The sequence below is a fragment of the Mytilus californianus genome, unplaced genomic scaffold (assembly GCF_021869535.1).
Source record: "Mytilus californianus isolate M0D057914Y unplaced genomic scaffold, xbMytCali1.0.p SCAF_10, whole genome shotgun sequence".
In the NCBI taxonomy this organism is placed as follows: Eukaryota; Metazoa; Mollusca; class Bivalvia; order Mytilida; family Mytilidae; genus Mytilus; species Mytilus californianus.
In genome coordinates, this window is record NW_026262582.1 from 27,633,799 (window position 1) to 27,649,259 (window position 15,461).

The window sequence follows — 15,461 nt, forward strand, 5'->3', positions numbered from 1 at the left end:
TAGCTGTTTAAATTATCCATCTATAGTTTCAATTGGCATATATCTTAATTTCAAATATAAAAAAAAATAAGAAGATGTGGTATTATTGCCAATGAGACAAATCTCCACAAGAGACCAAATGACCAAACTATAGGTCACCGTACAGCCTTCAACAATAAGCAAAACCCATACCGCAAAGTAAGCTGTATATGTATACATATGGGATAGAAAGTATACTTATTTGAAATTAGGATATATGCTGTTATTTATTATAATTCAATCACATTTTAATCTTATTTCAATATTTTAAACTTTACTCAAATTAAAAATTTCAATATTTTTAACTTTACTCAAATTAAAACTATTATTATTAAAGGAGATCGCCAAATTGCAGACATCCCGTGAGGGAATCAGAAGTACGAAACCAATCAGAGTTAAGATAGTGTCAGCACAGCCTCCAAGGGAATACACCAATGCTAACAATAAGAAGATGGTTGTAGTGGAGGCAGTAATTGCAGATGACTCTGGATTTAAGAAATTGTCCTGTTACAACAGAGTTGCATTTCCATTCTTAAAGAAAGACAATTCTATTATGCTGTTGAATATCATTGGAAAGACACAAGAAATTGTAGCAACAGGAGACAGCAAAATTATCATGATTCCGAATGTGAGAGTGTCGGAAGAAATTATTTCTTCAGCACTGACAACACAAAATATCACAACTGCAAAAACCATTACATCTATTGAGCAACTTTTAGAAGAAAAAGAAGGAACTGTTTTTAATATTATTGGAAAAGTAATTGAGGTAACGTTAACTGCCATTAAATTAATAATTTGTGTGATTTCACTATTATGAAGACCAATTACAAAGTATATTTGTACATGTACATATACCGGTATATAAAAAAATTATTGCTTAGAATGAAAGATAGCTGAGTTAATGTGAAACACTACTATGTTCTGTTTCGATAAGGCATGATTGCCAATGAGACAACTAGAGACAACTATTCATCAAATACCAAATGATATAGATGTAAGCAACTATAGCGCATGAAAAAGCCTGCAACAATGAGAAAAACTCATACCCAATAGTAAACTATAAAAGACCCTAACATGACAACATACCAAAAAATCTATAAGTAAATACATGTAAATTAAATTCATGTCAGTCAAACATTATTTGATTTTGTACAAAGTATAATTTCATTTTACATCCTTTATACAGTAAGACACATCATGTCGATATTTTCGTACTACATGGGGGGAAAAAGTTGATTATATATTAGATAATATGAATATCCTAAAGTTCTACAATTATTGCACATTGTATAATAATCATGGATTTTTTTACAGCTGGAAAAGAAAATTAATGTCACAACACAGTGGAATTCCACGGTTGACGTAAGAAATGGGAAAATAGCAGATAATACGGCAGCAATCGATTTTGCCTTTTGGCGAAATTTGGCTGATTTTCCATTAAAAGAAGGGGAAGTAATAAAAATCACTAACGGTCAAATGTCAAAAACAAGTTCCAACCTGCCAAAAATCACTGGTGGAAGATACACAGCTATAGAGGTTAGTTAAATTTGATTACACCTTATGATAGTAATCACTATCATTCATGTCTAAAGTCTAATAATATTTAATATCTATTGATAGCTTAACAAAGATTGTTACAACTTAGTGATTTAATTAGCCTATTTCTACTCAAAAAACAGCATGAACCAATATATGAGAAACAACTGCTCATTTTTTGCGTCAGTAATAGTTTTGGTTCCGCATGCATGATGTCACCAATATCTACTCTGATTGGACGAAATTACGGAATTGAACAAAAACCAACAAAAAAGATATATGCTACAATCAAAGGAAAACATTATGCACATAAAATCAAACTCAAAAATGAAATTATCCAGATAAATAAAATAGATTCAGGTAAAGATGGTGTCATTATCACCACTTTCAAATTGTTTGGATTTTGTAGGCTTCGCCTTTAATACTTGAGGAGGTAAATATCACTGGCAGGTTCATTAGTTCTACAATTGAAGCTAATGCTGGTCAATTAGGCTATTAATAGCTCGAGTGCTATAAATATCTTATCGACTTTGTGTACTTGCAAGTGCAGTCTAAAACTTCAAAGGCATAATAATAATCTCAAAGAGTACAAAATATTATACTTGAAATAAAGAATGTCAAAATGCATATATCGCAAATTTAAATACTTGTCGAAAGCTGTATTATATAGATCATCTTCCTTTGGCGTCCGTCCGTCCCCAATATACACACCAAAATAGGTTGTATCTCTAATTGTTAAAGTTGTGCTTGACATGTAGCTATAATTGACATTTCTTCATGGTTCTAAACTGTTTCAAGTTTGTTATTCATTACAGATTGTAACTTAATAATATCTTATGTTTATGTCTATATCACAGCTTCTGTCCAATAAGTCAATTCTAACAATATTTATAAAATTTGCAGTCTAAAACTTCAAAGGCATAATAATAATCTCGAAAGAGTACAAAATATTATACTTGAAATAAAGAATGTCAAAATACATATATCGCAAATTTAAATACTTGTCTAAAGCTGTATTATATAGATCATCTTCCTTTGTCGTCCGTCCGTCCCCGATATACACACCGAAATAGGTTGTATCTCTAATTGTTAAAATTGTGCTTGACATGTAGCTATAATTGACATTTCTTCATGGTTCTAAACTGTTTCAAGTTTGTTATTCATTACAGATTGTAACTTAATAATATCTTATGTTTATGTCTATATCACAGCTTCTGTCCAATAAGTCAATTCTAACAATATTTATAAAATATTGAATTTATAACCTATTATTAAAATTATTGGACTCAAAGCATTTTCTTTTTGTAGATTCTTCCAGCAGAGATGATATCTGATGTTGTCACAGTGACACACGAAGATTTGTTTTCAGAAACAGCAGAGATTATCGGGATTGCATCTCTAGAGACTTACAAATCCTGCAACAACAAAAGATGCTACAAAAAAAAATTGGTAAACAACATATGTCCCACATGCTCTAAAGCAAATGATGAACAAAATAATAATACATCAGTAGTGTGCAGTGTTCTGATCAACAAAGATGAAGAATTCAAAGAACTCACTTTGTTTACTCCACAGGTGGAAGAGCTATTGCAAGAACCAATATCTCCAGAAAAGAAACAAATTGAAAACAACTTGTTATCCTGCATACCAATGAAAATCAAATATATTCAAAGCCCAAAAAAAGACAACACAGTGTCAAAAATAAAAAGACTGTAACATGTGTAACTTTAAAAAAAATCACTCCAAAAATGAAACAACTTTTCTTTTTACAATTCTTAATTATATAAGTAAGAAAAGCTAATGATAATTTATCTGATTTTGGAAAAAAACAACTTCATCACTTACTAGCTGCATTGAAAAACATTAATTTTTATTTCTGCCAATTTCACAGGTATCAATTCATTTTTCTTAATGATTTAAGAGCAATACATGTATGAGGCTACTCTTCAACAGTATACTTTGTCAATTTCATATATTTTTTATGAATGTAACTTAACTTTGTCCATGCTGAGATTGGAGTTCATACTTATATTCATACATTTGTCATAAGTAGTATTTTATACTATATTTTCATTTCATTGATGCAAAATGTCAGAGCACACTTTCTGTATATGTCTAGTCATTTACTGGTACACTTCACATCACACAATTTTTACTTTTATGGCCTGCCTTCAGTAGTAGAGGGGCACTATATTTATCAGACTAATTATTTTTTGTTATAAAGGTAGTTAACCTAACAGTGCAAAATGTAACAGCATATGCTCTTTATATATTTAGTCATTAACTGATACAGCTCTACACATCACACAATTTTATTTTTATGGACTGCTGGCAATAGTGGAGGGGCACTAATTTTTCTGGTCAGTTCGTCTGTCCATTGGCATTTGTCCATCCACCTGTTTTTCTGTTTGTCCCATATCAAGTTAAACTTTTTTGTTAAGGTAGCTTACTCAACAGTCCAATATGAAAGAGCATACTCTCTTTATATATCTAGTCATTTAGTGGTACAGGTCTGTACATCACACAATTTTATATTTATGGGTTGTCTGCAATAGTAACACGGCACTATGTTTTCTGGTTAGTTTGTCCGTCCATTTGTCTGCCGGCTTGAGTTTTTGTCCGTCCCATATGAGCTTAAAGTTTAAGGTTAAGTTAGTTTGCCAATTTGAAACATAGTACACATGATCATTGTCAGGTGAACTTTAAAATTATATGACAAATTGTGATTTTGACCCCAATTTCAATTTCACTGAACAAAGATATAGGATATTGTTAGTTGGGTATAGTATCCTATGAACATATTTATTGTTATATCTTGTTGTAGGTTTTTAATGCATAAGTAGTATTTCAGTAATATGTCACTTTTTAATAATGACACAATTACATGAGGCAGCTCCCTAATTGTTTTAATATAACTTGCTGACAGGATTTTTTCAATGCAAGTTATTCAAAGTTTTTATACGGAACATAGTTAAGTGTTATAGTAGTATTTTAAAGATATTATTGTTTTTCATATACATGTAGCTTTCCTAATACATGTTCAATGTATTTCTGATATGACATTTATATTTTTATCCTGATTATACATGTAGTTAATATCAAATAATTTTGAAGATACATGTATATGTAGTATTCTAAACATTTATTGATTTTCATACCATCTATATGTAATAAATATATTTTGCATTGTTTTAATCTATCTTGAGCAATACAACTATTTCGAAAACATGGAATTTTTGTTTCAATAGTTTTATCAGTTATTTTTATGTAGTATTTTAGGCATATATTTCTTTTCCGCATTCTGTTTATGTAAGAGAGCTCTTATACTTTTCTAATAAATACCTTGCCATATACATGAGTACAATTTGATTTTACAAAGAAAACCTACACCTAAATCTGTTAAACTTTGATTGGTGTTAAAATCCATAATCAAATACCAGATGATGTTTAAATTTTTTAAAGAAAGTTTTTTGATAAAATATTAGATAAAATTGTGTTGCATGGTTCCTTGGATTATCCTACTCCAATTGTAAGCTAATGTTCAATCAACCTGTTAAATTTTAAACCTGGACATCATGACCCCAAATCTAGTATTTACTGTCCATTAATTATTCTATTCTTATATAAATTGTGCATTTCATTTCTGAAAAATATGCACAAATTTTGTACCTTGTCAAAATATTAGAAATCTTCTATAAGACCTTCCTTTCTTATCTCAAAGTTGAATTTGATTAGTTATGACTTAATGTACAATATATTTTACTTTTTGTAAGAACAATGACTGAAAGCAAATGAAAATATTATAGTTGAGTGCTTCAGCATCTTGGAAGCTTCTACTTATACTACCAATAGTTTCTAGCTTTGTTAACCATGAATTAAGTGTTAATATTAATGTAAACAGTAGTAAATGTATATATGTTTCTTGTTATATGCACTGGATTTTTTGACGAATAAAATTTTTAGGTGTCATCACAATATTCTTATATATTTTTGCCTTAATATAACCAGACTTAGTAAAGAATTTCTTGTAGTAACATTCAGATGGAGATTTAATTAAAGAGGTCCTGCGTCATTAATTCATTGTGCTTCTGAAGGTTATCGAAATGATAGTTTTAAACATATAACAGTCTCCGGGACAAGTTTGCACTTCCGCTGAGTGCAAAAGTTGTCACCTTAATTTATGGAGTTAAGTCAAAATGAAGTTGATAACTTGGTTGGTATTGGTTCCCTGATATTTGTCCTAAAAAAATTTGGCTCTAGCACCACTGTTGAAAAAGTTATGCCCCTTTTTTCAACAATTTCCTCAGAGGAAAAGTAGTTTTCCTCAAGGGAAATCAAATTTCCCTAAAGGAAAAAGATTTTTCCTTAAGGGAAATTGTATTTTCCTCAAGGGAAAAAGATTTCCCTTAGGGAATTTGCTGCATTAATATTTCCTTTGAGGAAATTCTATTTCCTGTGAGGAAATTTGCGGCTTCAAATTTTCCTTTGAGGAAATTTTATTTCCTCTGAGGAAATTTGAGGCTTCAAATTTTCCTCTGAGGAAATTTGCAGCCTCAAATTTTCCTTGGAGGAAATACTTTTTCCTGTGAGGAAATTTTGTCAACTGCAATTTCCTTTGAGGAAATATTTAACAAACACTTTTCCTTGAGGGAAAATTCAATACCACAAATTTCCTCTAAGGAAAACATTTTTCTCCAAATTTCCTCTAAGGAAATTTCTGTACATCAACTTTCCCTGTAGGAAATGCTTTCCCCTATTTTTACTCATTGTAAATTTCTTCACTATACAAACAGTATGAACATAATGTTTACAAGACTTAATAAATGATACAAATGATATTTAAAACTTTATTAAATTTTTGACTCAAAATTATCATGACAATATAGTGAGTCTGACTGTTTAGGTCAAGGTATTGTACATACTTTATATGACTTTATTTTTGATTTTTAAAATATTTTTTGTAGCAAAGTATTCTGTTTTCTTTGTTATTGTTTCAATTGTATACATTAATAAGCAACCAATTTGAATGTCATACCATTTGTGGAGTTCTTAAGAATGCGTTCATATTTGCAAATTAAATAATAAAATAAACACTTTTCTTGTAAATTTTAATTTTCCTCTGTTTCAGCTGCTGTGTACAGTTATTCAATTCACTACGTAAAAGTTCATAACATAAATTATTCCATTCACTAAACAATTTCCTTCAATTCTTAGAGAAAACATTTTTGCAATTTGTTCTTCGAAGATCTTCTTCAGTATATTTGATATGAGGGAGCGATGTAAAATAGTGGACAACAACAAAATACTATTTTTTTCTTCATTTCTCCTTCTTTCGACGAATATATATAATATGTTGTTGCATTTATACAATTGTGTTTTTCTGCATCTATGATAGAACTCCATTTTGTTTATAGCCATTATCATGTGATTATGATGAAATTTCCTATTTCTTTTTTGCAGGAAAGCACACATTCCATTTCACATTAATCCAATTAGCGCACCATGTAGATAGATATCAACTTTCAGTTTCCTCTTCAGTATTGACCTATTGATCATGAAAACCAAGATGTCTGATCACCTATAAATACACAAAATAAACAAATAAAATGTTATAAATGGAGAGAGAAACAGCAATAAAAAAGCTAATTTTGTCATGTTTATGAACATTTTAAGAATATTTCCTTTCTTACTTGCATGACTTGTGAGTTCTCTTAATTCCGTGCTTTTTGTCTATGGGTTTTTATATTACCCCGGTAGTTGATTTTGTGCATTTTATCAATCTTTCGAGTTGAGGCAATTGCAACGGTTATTTTTACAGTTTGTTCTTTATATGTTGAGCTGTTAAACCACTGTCCAAGGTTAAGGTAGGGTTGAGTGCTCACAAACCTGATTTTTTTATTACATGTATTAGTTTTTATTGATTTTTAACTAGCTGTCAGTAGCTGTGAGTACTAACAGATCTTTGTGTCTTTTCGATTAAGAGAAGGGTATAAATTTCCTGCTTAGTCCGGACTGTTTATTTTTTTGCAGGAAATCTACCGGTATGTCATTTGTTGTCTGGTGAAGAGTTGTCTTATTGGCAATCATGCCACATCTTCTTATTTTTATATAACCTTGCCATATTCTGATTGTGCCTGTCCCAAGTTCGGAGCCTGTAGTTTATTCTGACACTCAAATTTAGTGGTTGTAGTTGTTTCATATCTGTCATATTTATTTTTTTTTAATTTGTTTTGTTATAGACTAGGCAATTAGTTCTACAGTTGGGATTATTTCAATTTTTCGTCTGAGGGCCTTTTATAGCTGACTACTTTGACAATAGGGTATGGACTTTCTCATTATTGAAGGCCGTCACTGGCATATAATTGCTTTCTTAGAGCCATGATCAATAGTTTTCATATTTAATATGCCACATCTTTTTATTTTTATAATAATCATGATAATCATCTTTCAAGGGCAATAACTTTTATAAAAGTGGCCTTATTAGTCTTATCGAGCATCACTGATGAGTGTTTTGTAGACGAAACGCGCGTCTGGCGTAAATACAAAATTTAATCCTGGTATCTATGATGAGTTTACTTACCATTTAGGTTTTGTTGACTTCTGCAAATTTTAAATTGCCTATCATTTCTGCTGTTTATAATTTCTCTGCATCTTCTATAGATCTTGTCCTACACATAAAAAGAGTAAAAATTATTATTTAATGACATCTTGCATCATTAATTATTTTGCTGTTTAATGTATATATCAATACGTGTTTAATAAAAAGCTGTACCATGAGTGCTTGATAAGCTTGTTCCCCTTTTAGCTTGGGTTTATGCTTTAAATGAATTTTAATGATCAACTACATTATAGAAAAACTCTGAGCACTGTGCAACTAAGACCCCCCCCCCCCCCACCTACAAAAAACAAAACTACAGGCTCTAAAGAGCCTGTGTCGCTCACCTGACTCTATTTGGGTTTTTGAAATCATATAAAAAAGATAAAAATCATAACAGATACTTTAATAATGATTGAGGCCATATTTGGTTTAATATTGTCCTACTCCGCTGGCGGCCGTCTTGGATGATGCATCAGCTACAGAGTATACAACACTTGGTCAACACCTCATAAGGAACATTCATGCTATGTTTGGTTTCATTCCATTCAGTGGTTCTCTAAAAGAAGACATTTGTATGTATTTCCTATAGGGTCCTATCTTAAACTAAGTCCCCTGCTGCCGGCCATCTTGGATGATAGATCGGCAACAAAGTAACAACTCTTGGTCAGCACCTCATAAGGAATTCAGTGGTTCTCTAGAAGTTCAAAATGTAAAAAGTTAACAACGGCAACGGACGACGACGGACGCCAAGTTATGAGAAAAGCTCACTTGGCCTTTCGAGCCAGATGAGCTAAAAAAGGACATGCACACAGAGTGGTATTCATTGAAACAAAACATGAAAATAATTTGGCTCCATTTTAAGGGATATTACAAGTGTATATACATTTTGTAAGTTTAAGGCCGTGATTTTTGAACAAATACAATTCTAAAACCTTCCAAAGTGTGAAAATGGACAATTTTAAACAATTTTCCAACAACTAAAATTCCATAACTCTGCATCGTATATAAAAATAAATAGGGGATGATACTCCGGCTTGCATATCATATAAAGTTATAAAGGAAGATAACTGAAGAACGGTAAAATTTATACTACTAAAATTATAACTTGATCTGATTTTGTGGTAAAAAGTATTGCGTTAAAGTTTAATAAAATTTGGTTGAGGCAAACTTAATTTAGAGGACGGAAACGTAAAATTCATCATTTTTTCCATCTGTAAAGGACATAACTCTAGAACAGACTGAGTCAGTAAAAGTGACACCACCAAAATTCAAACTGTTTTTTGTGGTAATAAGCATTGTGTGCAAGTTTCATAACATTTGGTTGAGGCAAACTAAAGTTAAAGATAGAGAGCCGGAAACCAAAAATTCAGCAATTTTTCCATTTGTAAAGGGGCATAACTCTAGAACGGTAACACTGACACCACCAAAATTCACACTTGATCTGAGTATTGTGGTAATAAGCTTTTGTAAAAGTTTTATAACATTTGGTTGAGGCAAACTAAATTAGAGAACAAAAACCAATGACTTTGGGACAGACGGACGGACGGTCAAGGGTTGACCCACTATTACATGACTATGGGTCATAAAAATGTAAAGGGAGTTTATGTCAATATATAAAATCAATTCACCAAAGTTTCATAAAAATTGGTGAAAGCATTCTTGAGACTATCCAAAGTCTCAATATACAATAAAAACTTAAATCAGAATTTTTTTTTTAAATTGAAAGGGAAATTATCATGATTATGTTAATTGGCAATATTAATAAATGCATGCAACAATTTCTGAAATTTACAGTATATAGGCTTTTAACCCCACCATATTTTTGCACCTGTCCCAAGTCAGGAGCCTATATGTGGCATTTGTCAGTTTTGTATGATTTTTAATTTTAGTTTCTTTTATATATTTCGGAGTTTAGTATGACGTCCATTATCACTGAACTAGTATACATTTTTGTTAAGGAGCCAGCTGAAGCATGCCTCAGGCTGTGGGATTTTCTCGCTGCATTGAAGTCACATTGGTGACCGACTGTTATCTGCTCTTTGGGCAGGTTGTTGTCTCTCTGACACATTCCCCATTTCTATTTTCAATTCTATTTTAAATTCAATTATAAATGTTAGGCTTCTTGTTGATTTGTTTTACATTTGTCATTTCGAGGCCTTTTATTATATTTACAGCTTTCTATATGCATAGGTGCTTGAGGACAGGATCCTGTTTTGAGCCCCCCCCCCCTAGTCCCTCCCCCTTATTATCATAAATCTTAGATTTTTCAATATATATCACTTATTTGTACCATATACATACTAATATACCATATTTTTACTCTTAATATGCATGTTTACTATCAACGTGAATCTCGACTCCTGTCCTCAAGCACCTATGTCTATATGGTGTGAATTTTGCTCATTGTTGATGGTCGTACGGTTATCTATAGCTCAGCGAAGCAACATCACAACTGTTTCCAAGTTTGTGAAGTCAGAGGACCATATTCATCTTTCCGACTTTCAGATCATTTGTTGATTTTTCATGAATATGTGCCATTCCAATATGAAATAGCTAAATCATGTATATATTAAAAAAAAACTTTAAACTAGGATACTCATTTGGGGAACTAATGATTTGTTGGTTTTTCCCTAGTCCAAATAATTATGACGTCTGGCAAGGCTATTTTTTTTTCTGGGACGCCTAAATAGCCTTGCAAGACGTCATAATTATTTGGACTAGGTTTTCCCCACCATCGACATCGTCCTGTGGACGAAACTAGTTTGGCGCATTAAGGTTCATCATAACAAATGGACAAATATGGCCGTATTTTCACCTCAAAAACTACACTGTGTACAGACTTACCTGAGCAGTTTGGAAAGTTTTAAGGCCTGGCATCCACTAGATATATAAAAGTTAAATGTATTTTGTATATCAGAAAGGTAAAATCTTTTTTGGATTTTAATGGGCATTTTTTTTCATTCCTGCAGAAGGTGTAAAAATAAACTAAGTTGGGATACAACTTTGAGATGCTCCCTCTCAGGTAACAACTGGTTTGTATTGTATTGATTGTACTTGATTGGCATGGACAATAGATATCTACACATGGTTTATTCCCGATTGTCCCACTTTTTAAAATTTTAGAGTTCTGTAATTGTCCCACATGAAAAGTTCTGATTGTCCCACATTATTTTATGAAGTAAAATGTTCTTAAATAAACAAGGTATATATTGTTTGTTTTGCTAGATAAACAAGAATTAATTATTGCATGTTCAAACTTTTATTTAATATAAATTTTATAAAAGCATAAGATATGATTTTTTTGGTATATCATCAGATTAATGCACTTTTGAGTAAATAATATAACATTTATGAGTTATATTTATAAGCTTACGTTTATTTATATAAAACAAATATCAATACTGTGATTTTAATTTAAATTTTTTTTCGAAAGTTTTTAAAATGAATTAAGATATAATCCATGCAATTTAAAGAAAAGTGTAACTTAAAACTTAATTACGCTGTACACTATACACGCACTAGTTGATGGAGAGATGTTTCCACTAGTCTTTGCACTTTTACCAGTGAAGTCAGATGCCATTTACACAAGATTCTTTATCATACAGAATACAATCTGATGGTGGTGACGGCAACACCGTTAACTATTTGTAAAGCTTTATATTTCAGGGGGTAGAGGAATCGGATGGCTCATATTTTGTATATAGATCCATTGTGTTACGAAGTTCCTGTCTGTCATATAATCATTGTCCTTGACTTCATGTTCATGGTTTGGTGACTGCTAAAAACTGTATAGCTTGTTTTCGTCATGTGAATGTCTCATTTATCATAAGTTCTAGGATAACTATACTTGGCTACTTGTCTAATATATGGTATCCTTGCAATTCCTACATGTCCGTCAGACATCATCGTTCACATGACCTCGACCTCATTTTATGGATCTATGAACAAGGTTAAGTTTCAATGGCCAAGGCCATATCTCAGATGCTATAAGTAGTGGGTCAAATACTTTTGGTGTATGGAATGGTAGCAGGGTGTACATGTCTTTGTGACAGAGTTAATCTGACCTTACCTCATTTACATGGAACATTGATAATGTTAATTTTATGTAGTACTAGTTGTATAATATAAAAATAAGGAGATGTGGAAGTAAGCATTTATAGGCAACCGTATGGCCTTCAACAATGAGAAAGCCCATACAGTATGGTCGGCTATAAAATGCCCCGATATGGAAAATTTTATATAATTCATTTGAGAAAACTAACAGCCAAAATAACTAAACAATTTACCAAAAAAATTATGACAAACATGAACCAACGACAACCACTCAAATACCGGCACGATACTGACTTGGGACAGGCATATACAGAATGTGTAATCCTTTCTTCAAAGACTTTCTACAAAATACAGTAAGTTAGTAAAACATGCTGTAATAGTAGAATCCTAGTTTTTACGGTAACGATGTTTATGATCATACTTTTCTAAGACTATTGATGACGTCCTTACATTACCTTTCAATAAGGGGACGACCATTTGATTTCGAAAGGGGGAGGGGAGGAGGATTTTGAAAATGAATAACTTGGCCTGGTATTAACTGAAAATAAATGACTTTGCACAAGACAGGATGAAAAATTGATATGTGATGTTTTTTTACTTAATATTATATTCTATGATTGATGATACTTCAATTGTACACTGATTGTTTACCTGTAACTATTCCTTCTACACCCTATACAAACAAATTAATCACTATCAAAACAATTCCCGATTGTCCCACATTTAAGCTTCCCAATTGTCCCACAAACATATTCCTGATTGTCCCACAAAATTTCATTACTTTTTTACCTGTAATTTTAAAAAGTGGGACAATCGGGAAGACACCCTACACATCTATAGGTGAGTTAAAGGTAGTAACTGAGTGGACAGTATCAAATGCAATTCAGGTGTTTGTTTATTTTTAGGTAAACGGACAGAAAGTCACAGGACATAAAGTCACAAATTTTGATAGGAAAAAAAGTCACAGGACAAAAAGTCACAAATAATTTGTTGACAATTATTTGAATATATAAGAGAAAGATCTTGAAATATATTTTTTTTATTTCATATATTCATTTTACAGATTAAGAAATTGTTCATTAGCTGTGATAAATGAAAAAAATATTAAATGTTAAGCATGCAAAGGATATATTTCTTGGCACGAAGAAGCCATTTAAGTACCAAGCCACTTTGACATTTTGTTTTCTTAACAATTATTTGATAATTATTGAAATTTATTAAATAAATTATAATGACAAAGTTGTCTAATATATAATAGTTCAAGAAAAAAACAAAAATGTTTTTATAAAAATAAGTGTTTTCTTATTCAAAGAAAAAATAACTCAAAACTGAATTGTGACTTTTTGTCCTGTGACTTTTTGTCCGTGACTTTTTGTCCTGTGACTTTCTGTCCTACATTCTATTTTTACACCTTCTGCAGGAAGGAAAAAAAATGCCCATCAAAATCCAAAAACGATTTTATCTTTCTGAAACACAAAATGCATTTAACTTTTATATATCTAGTGGATGCCAGACCTTAAAACTTTCCAAACTGCACAGGTAAGTCTGTACACAGAGTAGTTTTTGATATGAAAATACGGCCATATTTGTCCATTTGTTATGATGAACCTTAACAAAAAGATCATGTCTGTAGTGACAAGTTAGTGTGTGTGCTTACCAATATTTGAATTTTATGAGCCTTCTTTTTGAATATTTTTTTCATTTTTTGGTACAATACTGACGTCGAGTGCTGTTGTTGTTGTGCTGTTTATTTTTTACAAAAGCGATCAAGTAATGCAGGGGAAGGAAACTTACTTAAAAGACCAAAATGAGTCGCAACTAATGGTACATAAATATTTTACTATGCAGTCAGTATCCTGATATACACGTATATACTCTTAGACTCATTTCACAGAAAAATCGTACAAGTGAAAATACTCGTTAGTCATGAACATTTTAGATCACTTAAAATGTAGATTTTATAACTTAAATTACGAAAGATGATAATTTGTCAAATAAGCCCTTGTAACCAGGTGCTGCATTTTTTAGCACGTGTCAAAAAACAGTTAAAAGTGCTGGGATCTGGCAGAGCTTTCAAGAGCTATTTCTGTTACTGTGAGTTTATTATATATTTATCACAAAAAGCTAATGCTAATTTCTTTTCATTTAATACGGGTCTATATGAAGCCCCCACCCCTCCTCCAGCTTATCAGATTAATTTACGATCACTCTGAGTAAAGAAAGTAAGTCACAATTGCTTATATAAGGTATTTTAAATTCTGGTTGATAGTTGTCTCATCACCAATCATACTACATCTCCTTATTTTTTTTACAATAAAGCTATATTTAGATGCGGTATAGTGAGTGATGAATGTGTAAACATGCAGCATGCTTGTAAATAATTGTTAAAATACAGCACAAAAGATGCATAATATATCAAACTCGAGTCAACGCCATGTCAAAAACTAAAAAAAAAAACAAAAACAAAAAACGACCAAATGACAAATAGTCTATAAAAACAACTATATATATAGCATACCAAAATATATAATTTGTAAAGACTTGCATGCAACTAGGCCTATACAGTAGCTTTATGTTCTTATAGATCTCATAACATTACGATTAAAAGTCAGATTATGTGTGTGTAAGTTTATTAGAAAATTCAACGAGACACGTCCTAATCAGGTAAAATCCAAAATAACAATTTACAAATTCAGATCTACTGCCTGTTGTATATTGCTTACATGATTGTATATTGCCAAACGAATAAATATGTATGGTACGGGATGGCGGCTTCGAAGCGGAGACAAAAAGACCCAGATAAATGAAAGTGTAGAATTTTTGTTGTGGAGAATTTTTTTTTAAAGAACTAGATTCATATCTTAGAATTTGAATATAGCATCTCGTTTTCTTTAGATAAATTGTTAGCTATTACTGACTATAATAATTACCCCCTTATAAGTATTCGCAAAACATGAAGTTAATGATCAATGAATATGAAAACATTTTATAAAGTATAAATATTGGTAAACGGACAGCAAGTCATAGGACTATTATAGTTCGAATAAATTAGTTTACAATAACTGTTGAAAGGTTATGAGAGAAAAATCTGGATGAATTTATTTTTATTAGAATGAGTTATTTTACAGTAAAGGCTTCATATTTTTAATCAGTTATTTGTAAAAGAAAGGTGACATGTTTAACACCATGGAGCCAGTAAATTAACAAACTACTATGATGGATTTTTTTCTTTACAATCATTGATCATTATTAATAT

At 31.3% G+C, this 15,461-nt stretch overlaps 1 protein-coding gene and 1 long non-coding RNA gene across 2 annotated transcripts; one reads left to right on the forward strand and one right to left on the reverse strand.

Moving 5' to 3' along the window:
- The first annotated feature begins 347 nt into the window (after positions 1-347).
- On the forward strand, positions 348-1,633 carry LOC127717869 (uncharacterized). Its single transcript, XM_052223729.1, has 2 exons — positions 348-784; positions 1,333-1,633. The coding sequence occupies exons 1-2, from the start codon at positions 470-472 to the stop codon at positions 1,561-1,563; spliced, it is 546 nt and encodes a 181-aa protein (XP_052079689.1). The 5' UTR covers positions 348-469; the 3' UTR covers positions 1,564-1,633.
- Positions 1,634-6,903: 5,270 nt separating this feature from the next.
- Positions 6,904-8,440, reverse strand: LOC127717872 (uncharacterized). The gene is made up of 2 exons (XR_007989449.1): positions 8,135-8,440; positions 6,904-7,132 (listed from the first exon to the last, which is right to left on the reverse strand). It is a non-coding gene; the product is annotated as an uncharacterized LOC127717872 (long non-coding RNA).
- Positions 8,441-15,461: the final 7,021 nt, after the last annotated feature.